The sequence below is a fragment of the Saccopteryx bilineata genome, chromosome 8 (assembly GCF_036850765.1).
Source record: "Saccopteryx bilineata isolate mSacBil1 chromosome 8, mSacBil1_pri_phased_curated, whole genome shotgun sequence".
Taxonomy (NCBI): Eukaryota; Metazoa; Chordata; class Mammalia; order Chiroptera; family Emballonuridae; genus Saccopteryx; species Saccopteryx bilineata.
The window spans coordinates 98447091-98462014 of NC_089497.1; the positions used below are offsets into that span (position 1 = coordinate 98447091).

At 37.9% G+C, this 14924-nt stretch overlaps 2 protein-coding genes across 2 annotated transcripts in view; one reads left to right on the top strand and one right to left on the bottom strand.

The window, feature by feature from the left end:
- Positions 1-14924, top strand: part of IFT80 (intraflagellar transport 80) — a 276992-nt gene that overhangs the window by 33565 nt on the left and 228503 nt on the right. The gene's annotated exons all lie outside the window — the stretch shown is intronic.
- Positions 1-14924, bottom strand: part of SMC4 (structural maintenance of chromosomes 4) — a 39610-nt gene that overhangs the window by 20082 nt on the left and 4604 nt on the right. The window contains exons 6-10 of the mRNA XM_066241590.1: positions 6853-7017; positions 6494-6621; positions 5865-6005; positions 4327-4477; positions 2417-2581 (exon numbers count right to left, since the gene is read on the bottom strand). Of these exons, the coding sequence (XP_066097687.1) occupies positions 2417-2581; positions 4327-4477; positions 5865-6005; positions 6494-6621; positions 6853-7017 (750 nt within the window). The remainder of the gene's footprint in view (positions 1-2416; positions 2582-4326; positions 4478-5864; positions 6006-6493; positions 6622-6852; positions 7018-14924) is intronic.

Genomic DNA, 14924 nt, shown 5'->3' on the forward strand with positions numbered 1-14924 from the left:
CATTTTTCCGAAGCTGGAAATGGGGAGGCAGTCAGACAGACTCCTGCATGCGCCTGACCGGGATCCACCCGGCATGCCCACCGGGGGGCGATGCTCTGCCCTTCTGGGGCGTCACTCTGTTGCATCCAGAGCCACTCTAGTGCCTGGGGAAGAGGCCACAGAGCCATCCCCAGCGCCCGGGCAATCTTTGCTCCAATGGAGCCTCGGCTGCGGGAGGGGAAGAGAGAGACAGAGAGAAAGGAGAGGGGGAGGGGTGGAGAAGCAGATGGGCACTTCTCCTGTGTGCCCTGGCTGGGAATCAAACCCGGGACTCCTGCACGCCAGGCCAACGCTCTACCACTGAGCCAACTGGCCAGGGCCGGAAATGAATGGATTGTAATACATGAGAATGTTTTATATTTTTAATGTTATCATTTTCTTTATTAAAAATTTGTCTGCGAGCCAGATGCAGCCATCAGAAAAGCCACACCTGGCTCGCGAGCCATAGGTTCCTGACCAGTTTTAGAGATAAGGCCAGGTAATCCCCAACACCAGTCATTTATTTGATGAGTAAGTAGAAATTTGGGGCTACTATAATAAACTTTGTAGAAAAGATCTATTTAATAGAATGGCATAAGATAGGCCCTTACAAAAGCCTAACTCCTATATTTCACACAAAAAGGAAAAGGACCAGAAACATGAGCTTCTGTCCAAGTTCATTAACACTAACACATACACATTACTCACTCACTATATTCTAGACACTGTTATGGATGTTTTGTATGTGTTAATTCCTTAACATAAAATTATTACATCCACTTTGAGGAAACTGAGATCAGAGATTAACATTCACTCCTAAGTAGAAGAGACCCCCCATTTTAGCTACTAGTTTATGCTGAGGAATGAGACACCTGGATGTGAGCCCTGGCCTTTTCACCAATAAAAGGCACAAAAAGGCACAGAGGCATATTCAGTATATGGTACATTACATGAACAAATGTGAAACTATATATCCATAATGAAAGCTACTGCATTAACCAATGACACTTTACCACACTGGCATCCTACTTATAAAGTTTTGTAGTGTGACATTAGAACATGTCCATATTCCAAAACAATGTATTATTGTCTGTAATTGAAAAACATAAACAAATAAAAAAACCCGTACCACTTTACTGAGGCATAATTTACAAAGGTTGTATATAGTCTATAACTTATGTACATATGTCAGTTTAACTCAATTACTATTATCTATCAAAATATCTATTTAATATGCTCAGTATTGTCAAAAAGGCTGTGGTGGATATAAACAAAGCCAAGTTTTGAATTTATAATACTCATAGATAAGTCATAGCAATGTGACAACTGCATACTCTGTCACATTAATCAAGTGCTAAAAGAATGTAGCAGCTAACATTAATTTCTTAATTTCAAGGCATTTATATGAATAAATGTGTGTATGTGTACACACATACATTCTATTTCCACAAAGATTCATAAGATTGGTATTTTCTCGCTATTTTGAGGAATATGACCTGGAGACATAACCTGCACGAGATCAGAGATAATAAATTATTGATTTAGGACCTAGGATTTGAACCAGAAACTGACACAAGGGCTGTAGTTTTAAACTATTATATAAGAGCTATAGAAGCCAAGGAAGGAGATGTCAACCAGGGGTTAGTGTGGTCCTAGGTTTTTATAGGCAATAATAAATTAAGTTATGAAGAAAATAAGTTGAGAAGATGAAAAAGAAAATTTGATGAAATCAACAGGCTCAATAAAGAATGGCACATATAACAGTATTTGACATGTTAGATTTCTGTGACCACTACAAATCCTCAGTTAATTTTTAAAATGGGAAAGAAGAGACAGAGTGTAGGCTATTTTTTGGAATGTTAGATTAGATATTACAAGTCCAAACCTTTTCTTTTAACAGGTCAGTTTTTGCCATTACTACAAAAACAAGAGTTAAAGCCACCAAAAAGAAACACTGAGTGGGCCCTGGCCGGTTGGCTCAGCGGTAGAGTGTCGGCCTAGCGTGCGGAGGACCCGGGTTCGATTCCCGGCCAGGGCACACAGGAGAAGCGCCCATTTGCTTCTCCACCCCTCCGCCGCGCCTTCCTCTCTGTCTCTCTCTTCCCCTCCCGTAGCCAAGGCTCCATTGGAGCAAAGATGGCCTGGGCGCTGGGGATGGCTCTGTGACCTCTGCCTCAGGCGCTAGAGTGGCTCTGGTCGCAACATGGCGACGCCCAGGGTGGGCAGAGCATCGCCCCCTGGTGGGCAGAGCGTCGCCCCTGGTGGGCGTGCCGGGTGGATCCCGGTCGGGCGCATGCGGGAGTCTGTCTGACTGTCTCTCCCTGTTTCCAGCTTCAGAAAAATGCAAAAAAAAAATAAAAATAAAAAAAAGAAACACTGAGTGATGAAGAAATCTTACCTCTTTTTCTTTCTGAAGCCCGTGTGTTTCCTGTTTAAGACTATCCATAACTTCCTTTAGTTTTTTTTCTTCTTTCTCTTTTTCCTTCTCAAGGGCATTCTTTCTAGTTATTGTCTCAGTTATGATATTCTCACTCTTGGCAGGTATACTTTCAAATTCTTCTACCTAAGATTATAAAACAAGTTTAAGTTGTAGTAGCATGTGCCTTTAGGCTGTCCAACACTGTCAACATTTGACTTTCTTAAACAACATTTCTCAGAGTCTTCCACATATTTGTGGTTTTCTTTGTAATCGGATTTGAATTAGATGGTTTTAGCAAGTACTTTTTCTTTTTTCTGTCTCTTGATAGAATTTATTTGCAAAGGGGTATGAGCAAGTACATGGTTAACCATGTACTGAAATTTCTGTATATTCTCAGTCTAATCCTATGAATTCAATTCCTTATAAAAAAAGCCCTCCCTTCTGAGCATTAGGTCTTTCTTCCCTCTGTTCTAATTTCAGGCGAGTATTATACTTTCCCTGTTAAAATGCTCTGGCTACATAAGATTTCTTAAACTGTATGTCATGGTATATTAGAACTGACCACAAATTACCTTTACACGACCCCCCCCCCCCCGCTTCCCTCAAATCCTAAGTTCTTTTTTTACAACTTTACTCCTCCAGATTCATCAGGCAGGCCTAATACTTAATTCCATTACTATTTTCTGGTAATAACCACTTGCCTACACTTGATGCCCTTTGTAATAGTTACATCAGGCTATCTGCCCAATTTAGGCATTACTCTCAAATCCATATGGTATTTTATTTTGGTTATCCAGTATTGGAGAAGTTCAGTATTTCCCTAAATGGTGCTCCTCAAACACTGATTCATGTTAGATTATAACAAGCAGAAAGTACATCATTTTGTGAACAAATGCATTTAGAGAAGACTTATAAGGTAAAAGCAAAGCCTAAAATTATTATATTAATTACATGGTCCAAAGCTTTTCTTGGGGAAGTGGGTGTAGATGTCATATCTGTTCGTAACTGAAAAAGCTATGAATGTAGTTTGAAAGACCTCAGATTGATTGATTAGTCTGGCTCCTAACAATGTAGTTTCAAAGTTTATCTTTTTCTTAAACCTTCTAAATTACCAGGTTCCCCTTCCTTCCTTTTTCAGGGGAAATTCACTTTAATTTTCGTAGGAGTCAGGTAATACTTTTAAGTCTTTAACATATAACCAAAAATATCTTCTTAAACCACTATGTGAGGAAAAAGAAAATGATTTTATCACAAAAATAGAATTGCTGATTTGATAAGTATTTTCCAAACAATGTACATCATAGAAAAATCAGAAGATTTTTCTTTGTGGATAAAATAATCAGGTTCAGAGATAAATCTTAAACACTTAATCAGAATCCCAACACACTGTCTTAAGTAATAAGGGGCAAGCAGATCTATGAAAAAATAGTAAAAACTAGATCTGTTATGTAGACATTTTATTTTACATAATTTTTTTCTAAAACCTACCTTTTCTGCCCTGGCCGGTTGGCTCAGTGGTAGAGTGTCGGCCTGGCGTGCAGGAGTCCCAGGTTTGATTTCCGGCCAGGGCACACAAGAGAGGCGCCCATCTGCTTCTCCACCCCTCCCCCTCTCCTTCCTCTCTGTCTCTCTCTTCCCCTCCCGCAGCCAAGGCTCCATTGGAGCAAAGTTGGCCTGGGCACTGAGGATGGCTCTGTGGCCTCTGCCTCAGGTGCTAGAATGGCTCCATTGCAACAGAGCGACGCCCCAGATGGGCAGAGCATGGGCCCCTGATGGGAATGCCGGGTGGATCCTGGTCGGGCGCATGCAGGAGTGTGTCTGACTGCCTCCCCTTTTCCAACTTCAGAAAAATACAAAAAAACAAAAACAAAAACAAAAAAACCCCCTACCTTTTCTTTATCTTTTTGAAGTTGTTTCTCCAGTTTTTTTGCCTTACTTGAAGCATGTTTTAATTTCTCCCTAACCTGAACATCTTCCAAATCTAGTTGTGTAAATTTCTCTTTGTTCTCCTCAATATATTTTGTAATTTTATTCAGTTTCCTAGCAAAGCAAAAAAATTATTAGTCATTACTTTTAATATTCAGATACTGAAAGCCATATTATACACTCTGCCTGGGACATTTCCTCTGCACATATGTCCAAGCTCTTATAATGTAGGATCCTAAAATGACCTATTTCAAGTTAATCATACCTTCCCTCCATATTTGATGAAGCCATTAAGTGATTATGGGAGTATTTTGACCTTCTAAGCTAGATGGGAAATACTACATTTTCTAGGGACTATGATGTCTAGGTATAGAAAAATTTTGATAAAAGTAAAATTTTAAAGAATAAAAATTGCCCTGGCTGGCTCAGTGTCCAGCTGGTGTGTGTGGAAGTCCCAGGTTTGATTCCCGGTCAGGGCATGCAGGAGAAGCGACCATCTGCTTCTCCACCCCTCCACCCCACTTTCTTTTCCTCTCCCACGGCCATGGCTCAGTTTGAGCAAGTTGGTCCTGGGTGCTGAGGATGGCTCCGTGGCCTCACCTCAGGTGCTAAAATAGCTCAGTTGCAAATAACAGAGCATCACTCTTGCCAGGTGGATCCCAGTGGGGATGCATGTGGGAGTCTGTCTCTGCCTCCTCGCCTTTCACTTAATAATAAAAAGAAAAGAAAAATCACATAGGTAAGAGATACTGGTTTCATTAAATATTGGCACAGAGGCCCTGGCCGGTTGGCTCAGTGGTAGAGCTTTGGCCTGGCGTGCGGGAGTCCCAGGTTCGATTTCCGGCCAGGGCACACAGGAGAAGTGCCCATCTGCTTCTCCACCCCTCCCCCTCTCCTTCCTCTCTTGTCTCTCTCTTCCCCTCCCGCAGCCAAGGCTCCACTGGAGCAAAGTTGGCCCGGGCGCCGAGGATGGCTGTATGGCTTCTGCCTCAGGCGCTAGAATGGCCCTGGTCGCAATAGAGCAACGCCCCCTGGTGGACATGCCGGGTGGATCCCGGTCAGGCGCATGTGGGAGTCTAACTGCCTCCCCATTTCCAACTTCAGAGGTAATACAGGAAAAAAAAATATATTGGCACAGAAAGAGTCATGAACAAAACTTTAAAAACTCTATCTAACATAACCCCATTCTACCTCAATTAGATTTGTGGACTCATATTAACAATCTGTCAGGCTGCTTATTTTGCTGTTTTGCGTTATGGAGTTCTGCCACAAGGGGTAGCATCCTCCATTATTTTAAGACCAGCACTGAGCACTCAAAAATCTATAATGATGTACCAGATGTAGGGCAATTATTTCGTTTTTGTCTGCAAAAGGAGACCACTTTATATGATAGCAAATGTATTATACTCATGTGCTGCCAAGTTTATACATAGACACACATACACATACAGGTAATAAAATTGAATTTAAATACTTCTAGTACTTTTAAAAAAATCATTACTTTTCTACATCTTTTACAGCTTTATTCTTAGCTTTCATTTCATTTGACAGTATACTGCTCTTCTCATTAATTTCTTTGGTATCTTCATTAATTTTTTCCTTTTGAGTTTCCATTTCAGCAACTCGTTTTTGCAGATCATGACTAGAGGGGGAAAAAAGGAAAAATCAAAGATCCTAACATGTCACTTCTAAAATTATGTAACTATTTTAAGTAAAACCAGCTGTTTCTAAAATACAGTACTTTTAACTATAGTAATTTTACAATTACGTGGGGCTATTGGAGGATGCGTGTGGAGAAGAAAGGGCAGGAACACAACCAACCCAGGGTCAAGACTAGAATTAGGAACAAAATAGGTTCCACACAAACAAAATTAGATCAGTTACATGAATTAAAAAGTATATGTAAAATTATTATGTATAGTAACACATAATGTGAACCCACCCCAATGTAAAGTAGGATATTTAGAAGTCAACTTCAACACTCTGGTAAATAATGAATTCATTACACAAAACAGTTTTTAGAATTTTTTTTTTACTTCAGTCTTCACATCTCTCTAATATAGGAAAAGAGAAGGGGATTTGACTAAAGTTTAGAAACTAATATAAAAATTGATAAATTAAAGTACTTACATATAATATTGACAAACATGATTTTTTTTTTTAAATATTTCATTTTCCAAGGTAAGGAATTCAATTGCTATGTTTTTCTCTCCTTCTAAGGCATCTTTTTCCTTTTCCACCATCTTCACTCTGTTTAACTATAAAAATTAATAGTGTATAGATTGTTAAAATATACTTCAAATGCATACTCTGAATTTAAAATATGCAAACATTAGATAAAATATAAACTATATTAATAAAAATATAAAACTATATAAAATAGTAAACATTTTCCAACTGTATGTACTATAACTTGAATATTTGATTCAGTAAACTTTGTTAATAAACAGAACATTCTGGTTTACAACAAAAGTCTACAAAAGATTCACCTTCTCTCCTCTGTGTTCATTTAATAGCTCAACTCTCCGACACAAGACTTTAATAGGTTCATTTAGCCGTCCACAACCAATTATATCTTCTAAATATTCAAGCATACCCTCGTCATGTTCAGTCTGGCCTTTCGGTTTCATCATAGCAATTTGTTCAACTTCACCCTTTAAAAAAAGTCACATTTCACACTCACTATGCATGTTTAGCTACATCAATCTTAAACTGAGAATAAGGAACAATTAAGAAATCCAATAGTAATAAACAAATAAATGTTGCAAAACAGTAGGTTCAGAGTTAATAAGATACAAATAGGCCCTGGCCGGTTGGCTCAGCGGTAGAGTGTCGGCCTGGCATGAGGGGGACCCGGGTTCGATTCCCGGCCAGGGCACATAGGAGAGGCGCCCATTTGCTTCTCCACCCCCCCCCTCCTCTCTGTTTCTCTCTTCCCCTCCCGCAGCCAAGGCTCCATTGGAGCAAAGATGGCCCGGCGCTGGGGATGGCTCCTTGGCCTCTGCCCCAGGCGCTAGAGTGGCTCTGGTCGTGGCAGAGCATCGCCCCCTGGTGGGCAGAGCGTTGCCCCTGGTGGGCGTGCCGGGTGGATCCCGGTCGGGCGCATGAGGGAGTCTGTCTGACTGTCTCTCCCCATTTCCAGCTTAAAAAGAAAAGAAACAAACAAACAAAAAAAGATACAAATTAAAAAATGTCTTCTGCACTGATACTTTTAAGAGTTTAAACTTTACATAATAAAAAATGTATATTTACATTCCTTTACACAAACTCTTATAAATTATAATATATACCCATATATACACACATAGCCAAAGGAAGATTCCCATCTATAGTATAATGTTCATTCACTATAAATAAAACTATTAACTATTAAGCAAGATTATTCATATAATCTACAATTTGATTATTGTGGCAACATTACCAACTGATAATGATATACAGTAGGCCCTAGCCGGTTGGCTCAGCGGTAGAGTGTTGGCCTGGCGTGCAGGAGTCCTGGTTCGATTCCTAGCCAGGGCACACAGGAGAAGCACCCATCTGCTTCTCCACCCCTCCCCCTCTCCTTCCTCTCTCTCTCTTCCCCTCGCGCAGCCGAGGCTCCATTGGAGCAAAGATGGCCCGGGCACTGGGGATGGCTTTGTGGCCTCTGTCTCAGGCGCTAGAATGGCTCTGGATGCAACAGAGCGACACCCCAGAGGGGCAGAACATCGCCCCCTGGTGGGCATGCTGGGTGGATTCCGGTCGGGCACATGCGGGAGTCTGTCTGCCTCCCCGTTTCCAGCTTCGGAAAAATGAAAAAAAAAAAAAAAAAAAAAGATGTACAGTAATTAGAGTTCCTGCTTTAAAAAAAAAAAACAATCAAGAAATTTCAAAGACCCTTCACTGTCACACTGTGGTAGGAACCCTGTCTCAAGGTGGTCAAGACTATTAAACTGTCTCTATAAACCCAGTGTTGCTTAGCAATTGTCAGGCCTCATAGAATGCCTCCAACTTATGTTCTTACTTTCTAAAAGCAAAACCATTACCTGGAAAAGGAAATGACCTATTTCTCATGATATTAATAGGAGAAATTCAACTGATTGAAAACTAAAAAGTCCTGATACATGACATTAAAAAACTTCTGGCCTGACCAGGCGGTGGCGCAGTGGATAGAGCGCTACAGTGGGATGCGAAGGACCCAGGTTCGAGACCCTGAGGTTGCCACCTTGAGCACGGGCTAATCTGGTTTGAGGAAAAAAGAAGAAAAAAAAAAAGAAAAAGCTCACCAGCTTGGACCCAAGGTTGCTGGCTCGAACAAGGGGTTACTCGGGTCTGCTGAAGGCGTGCGGTCAAGGCACATATGAGAAAGCAATCAATGAATATAATTAAGGTGTCGCAACGAAAAACTGATGATTGATGCTTCTCATCTCTCTCCATTCCTGTCTGTCCCTATCTGTCCCTCTCTCTAACTCTGTCCCTGTAAAAACAAAACACCAAAAAAACTCCCCCCAAATTAAAAAAAACACACCAATCCCACCCCCCAAATTAAAAAACTTGCTTGCAATCATTAATATAAAACTTTGAAGTCTAATTAAAATCTTAGATTAACATTATGTATTAGTATTTATGCAGTTTAATTACAAAGAGAAAAGAAGAACCCCCCTCCCCCACAATCAGTAACCTTCAAGGCTGATAGTTTGATAGTGGAGAAAATTTTATCTAAACATGCTCAGGCAAAATACTTTACTTTACAGAAGAACTCTGCTTGTCTTCTATACTATTGCAACAGAATAAAAAGAACAGGCAAGTAAGAAAAAAAATAAAAGCAAATCAAACCAAAACAAAAAACCCTTTATTTCTGAAAAAAAAAGAGCAAAGACTAAATAAAGAAAAAACCCCACACATTAAAAAGAACATATTACTCTTTCCCAATTTAAAGCATTTATGAATGAACATCCAAATCTGTGGGTAAAAGTAAAACTGTCATGTCAAAGTGTCATGTTTACTAAAGCTTCAACATAATTACGAAAAGTAAAAATATTTAAAAGATAAAATATCTCATTTATAATCTCATTGGAAGACATCAGTTTTAATATTTACACATCATCACTTTTCCCACTTAGACAATACAGCAGCACATTACCAAATACAAAGTGAAACGTTATCCAAAAATCCCGTTTAGGTTTTCTGAAATCTTCAGTATGAATGAATTAGTTTTAAATAAATTAAAATATATAGATATTTATTTTATATATCTTATTCTGCTTTCAATGATCAGTTCTTTACAAATATTTGCAGCAACAGAGTAAGTCTTAGATAAGATTTAATTCTGTGAAAATGTCCAAAGCTTCGGCTTATAACAGGGTGAGTGAATTCCAACACTGAAGAAGCCAAGTCTTACTCAAAATTTTTATCTAGGCAGGGCTTATCAATAGATACACACTGACATTTTGTGCTAGTTACTTTTTGTTGTGGGGAGCTATGCTGGGCATCTTTGGATTATTTAATAGCACCTCTGACTTCTAGTCTCTCCAGCTGTAATAACCTACCAGAGTTCCCCAGACTTTTTACACAGGCAGCCAGTTCACTGTCCCTCAGACTGTTGGAGGGCCGCCACATACAGTGCTCCTCTCATTGACCACCAATGAAAGAGGTGCCCCTTCTGAAAGTGCCGCAGGGCCGGATAAATGGCCTCAGGGGGCCGCATGAGGCCCGCAGGCTGTAGTTTGGGACGCCTGAAACTGTCTTCATGCAAAACTACCCTCAACCAAGAACCATGGATCGAGTTGTTTAAATCCTTCAGGTTAGTATTTATAATCCAAGTAACAATATTAGGAGACTGCCTAGGTTTAGGCATAGTGGTTACTTTTTGTTGTTGTTCCTCCACCTTCCAACCCCAATTGAAACGAAGGATATACAGCTCTAATTTCTTCTCATTCTAACAAGGCTGCCCAGTGGAAAAGAAATATTAAAGTGAAAGGCAGACATTTATGAATCAAAACAGTTTCATCTCAAGTCCCATATAACATCCAGTTTTATTATATGACATCAAAAAAATTTTTTAAACAATTACCAGACTAGCACTACTGAATCAATAAGCTATTAGAATATTTAGGTTTCTACTTGTCATTTGCCTGTTAGGACTACTGTGGTATTCCAGTGACAACCTGAGACCTTTCTTGTAGTTGTTTCTTTTTTTGTGTGTGTGACAGAGAGTCAGAGAGAGGGACAGATAGGGACAGACAGAAAGGGAGAGAGATGAAAAGCTTCAATTCTTTGTTGCAGCTCCTTAGTTCTTCGTTGATTGCTTTCTCATATGTGCCTTGCTGGGTATGGGCTGCAGCAGAGCAAGTGACCCCTTGCTCAAGCCAGCGACCTTGGGCTCAAGCTAGCGAGCTTGGGGTTTCGAACCTGGGTCCTCCACATCCCAGTCTGACGCTCTATCCACTGTGCCACCGCCTGGTCAGGCTTGTGGTGGTTTCTTGCTACCCTTTGCCTGCCTCTATCACCTGCTACTGTTGGTGTTCTTGCTTCTTTTTTCATTTTGTGCCATTTTACATATTATCTGTGAGTTGACAATTTGTGCCAAGAGGAGATCTTTATTTTCCAGAAATCTTACCTATCCTATGGTAAGTTTTAAAAAGTAGTTTCAATTTAGGACAATACGTTTAATACATTTCAGGGAATTTGAAAGCATCAACCTGAATTTAAAGTCACTCTTCCAGATCAAGGCTCACAAATAGTGGTAACATGATGACAAAAAATGTTTCAAGATGCTATTAATTTTAGCATCTGAAGCTGGCAAAATTTTATAGGCCTCTATCCTGTTATCCCTAGTTTCTAAAATATATATATATATATTTAAAAACCTTTTTTCACTTTTACTTACTACAGACTATTTTTAAAATTATGTTTGAACTATATCAGACATTAAGTAACTGTGGAAAATATCAATTACGGTTTTTGAGAGTAACACAGAAACAGCAAAAACACTTCAAAAGAATGAATTTATAATACAAAGGCTTAAATCTTAACTTATTAGGGTGGGTGGCAAACCAAGATATTGTGATATAGCTATAGCATTCTTTGATAATATAATTTACAGGAATACAACTTAAAAATTTAAGATGAATGTATAGATATGATGCTCTGTATACTTCCTCAGTGAAATACAAATTTTAGCAAAAACAAGAACCATGGGGACTCAAGTATATATTTATAATAAAACTTCCCCACCTTTTAATAAGGCCTAAAAGAGTCTTAAGATAAATATGGGTGTTTGCATCAAAATTAAATGGCCCACAATTACCAAAGTTTGAGTTTTTACTGTCTTAATTTAAAAATATTCCCCATTCACACTGTAAATTATTGTGCTTTATCTTATTCTAATAAATTTTAGTCTAATTTCCTTTTTGTGAGCTATCAGAGGCCAAAAAACAAAATCACCGTTGTTAGTATTTGTCTAAAATAAGTACACAAGCCTGACCTGTGGTGGTGCAGTGGATAAAGAGCCAACCTGGAAACGCTGAGGTTGCCGGTTCAAAACCCTGGGCTTGCCTGGTCAAGGCACATATGGGAGTTGATGCTTCCTGCTCCTCCCCCCTTCTCTCTCTCTCTCTCTCTCTCTCTCTCTCTCTCTCCCCCCTCTCTATAATGAATAAATAAAATCTGAAAGAAAAAAAAAAGTTCTTGAAATAAGTACACAAGTAGAAGGAATAATGCTTTAGTGGATGGGTTGCTTGGTATCTCTTCTATTTGCTTATTGGTAGCCTACTATATTCTTTCCTAGTTGAGGCTGCTGAACAAGATACTTTTGGATTACTAAGGTATTATTGATAAAGTTAAAAAATTTCTTTGGCCTGACCTGTGGTGGCGCAGTGGATAAAGCATCGACCTGGAAATGCTGAGGTCGCCGGTTCGAAACCCTGGGCTTGCCTGGTCAAGGCACATATGGGAGTTGATGCTTCCAACTCCTCCCCCCCTTCTCTCTCTGTCTCTCTCTCGCCCTCTCTCTCTCCTCTCTAAAAATGAATAAACAAATAAAATTAAAAAAAATTTCTTTGGCCCAGCACAGACTTATTTTTACAGGTTAAATGACTAGAACCTGTATACAAGACTGGTTTGCATGTCATGCCAGGCTTAGAACTAACTACATTGGAAAAAAAGAGATGGATAGGCAACAACTCAGACCTAAATTAATCTAATCTTCAAATTATTAAACAGCAAGGAAAAAAGTATATATTGATTCTTGTTTTAAATTTAAACTTTAGCTTTACAGGAATTTAAAAAATCATTCCGGAGACAGCAGTGCAGCTCTGAACTATAATAAAAGCATTAAGGGTTATCAGACTTCTAACCCTGAATGGAGCAAATGCATTTAAACCAATTAAACATAATTTATAAGTCATTGTCACAATGAAATGCTTTCCAGAGCTAATAAAACCTTGTTTGCATCAATAGTTATTACAATGGGACAAAGGCTCCCAAATCAGGCATAGATAAATGAATAAATGTATAAACATGAAAAGTACAATGATGAATTATTATCTAACACTTTTTGAAGGCATGTATAACTGCCTCTAAGGACAAGAACAGGATTTAACCATCTTTGTCTCATTAACAGTATCTTAGTATATAGTACCTTATTAGGTACTCATTTGAGTGGTCAACTAATAAAATTTAAAATGCATCCAAATACTAGAAATGTCTACTTGAAGAACCTACTAAAACAACATAAACACTTAAAATAATTTACCGTTATAAACTGCTGTTGATCACAACCACTGGCCAATCTACATATTTTATTCAAAGTAATTGCTTATGTCTTGGATGGTGATGATATAATGTCTCCACGTTTCCAGCTTCCCAAACCACAGCTAGTCTTTCAGACATTATTCAGTGCGATGGGAAGCAATGAAAACCACATTCTTAACTGCAAATGCTTTAAATCTCTAGCGTAGGAATATAAGATTTTGATAAGGAACTAAATAAAAATCCACAGTAACCACTGCAGCTTTCCCTCAAACTTTTAAATGGGACATCATTTGTTCTACCCTAGTCTAACCCTCCTTCTTCTTCCTAACAGGTGAGCTCCTAAGGTTCTTAACTGTGAATTTAATCAAATGGAATTTAATCTGTTAACTTGGAAAGTTTACCTAGATATTAAAAATGTTTAAAATAATTTAAGACAACATAAAAAGACTGAGATTATCACAAGGACAAATGGCTTTAAGTATCTTGGGCACTTCAAAAGGACATATTTAAAAGAAAGTTGACAATTTAAAAATTATTATTTACTTTTTTGGGAAGCTGTTACTTTTTAAAGTTTCCTTTATTCTTGAATTGGGAAGAGAAGCTGCACCAAGGAAAAAAATTGCCCTTAAAATGGTTAAAATGCAGCTCATTTTATTTTGATGTCTTTACACATGTGTATAACTTTGATTATCCCAGGATAATAAATAATAAACAAAAGATAAGCACAAGTACAGGTTCCTACAAAATGGTATCATTATCAAATTTAGTATTATAAAGGAACATAACTTTTTATCCAGAATTAACCTAACTAAATCCCAGAACAGAAAAGCCCACAAGAAGTTAAAAAAAAAAAAAAAAAAAAAAAAAGCCCACAAAGCTTTAGTTTCACATTTGAATTCATTCAAATCCTGTTTAAAAATATATCTAGAGCTGATTTCCCAATGTTCTTTTTAAAAAATAAGTTTAGGTGATAGAAGTACTACAAACATACCATGCCTGGTAACAAAAAGTATTATTAATATAAGTCATTTCAGAATGATACTGATTTACCTCATACATACACTATTGCATGTCTGAAAGTAATGTTTTCTTTCAAAGACAAAAATAAAAAGGGGTAAACTAAAAAATATCAGTGACTATTTCTACATTACAATATAGTTTTGCTTTTATTACTCTTGGAAAGTCTGAACAGGGCACAGGAAAATATAGCTTCAAATAAAAGGAATTTTAATGTCTGACAAAGCCATGTTTTACACTAAATTTTTTTAAAAAGGTAACACATAAAGAAAAGGGGTCTTTCTTACCAAGCAATGCTGGTAGACCATGTCCTTACTCAAATAAAGAATATAGGGTTTCTAATAATAATCTGCTTAATCTTAAGTACTTAATTTTATATTTGGTGAAGAAAAACCCCCCAAAACAAAAAAAACACTTTAGGAGTTGTGATATTTTAGAATGAAATATCAGTTATTCTCTGATCTTCCAACAGTGGTCAAGTAGGTTTTGTTTTGATTTTAACCAAAACAAAAACCAATTTGAGTAATCTTTTAGTTAACCATTCTAACTGTAAAAAAAAGAGACATTAAGTTAGCTAGGTGCTTAGGTAAATTTGGCAAACACCACGTATACAGTTTCTTTCTCTCTTTCTTTCTATATATTAGAGAAGAATAAGAATGAAAGTAAAGGAAAAGAACTATTAGGAGATAATGAATCTCATTTAAAATGTTATCTTAAAGGGAAATACAAACAAAAATGATAAAATAGTTGTTATAACCCTGTCACGCTAAAGCAGCACAATAATATTGGTGTTTAATATTTATTTCACTAC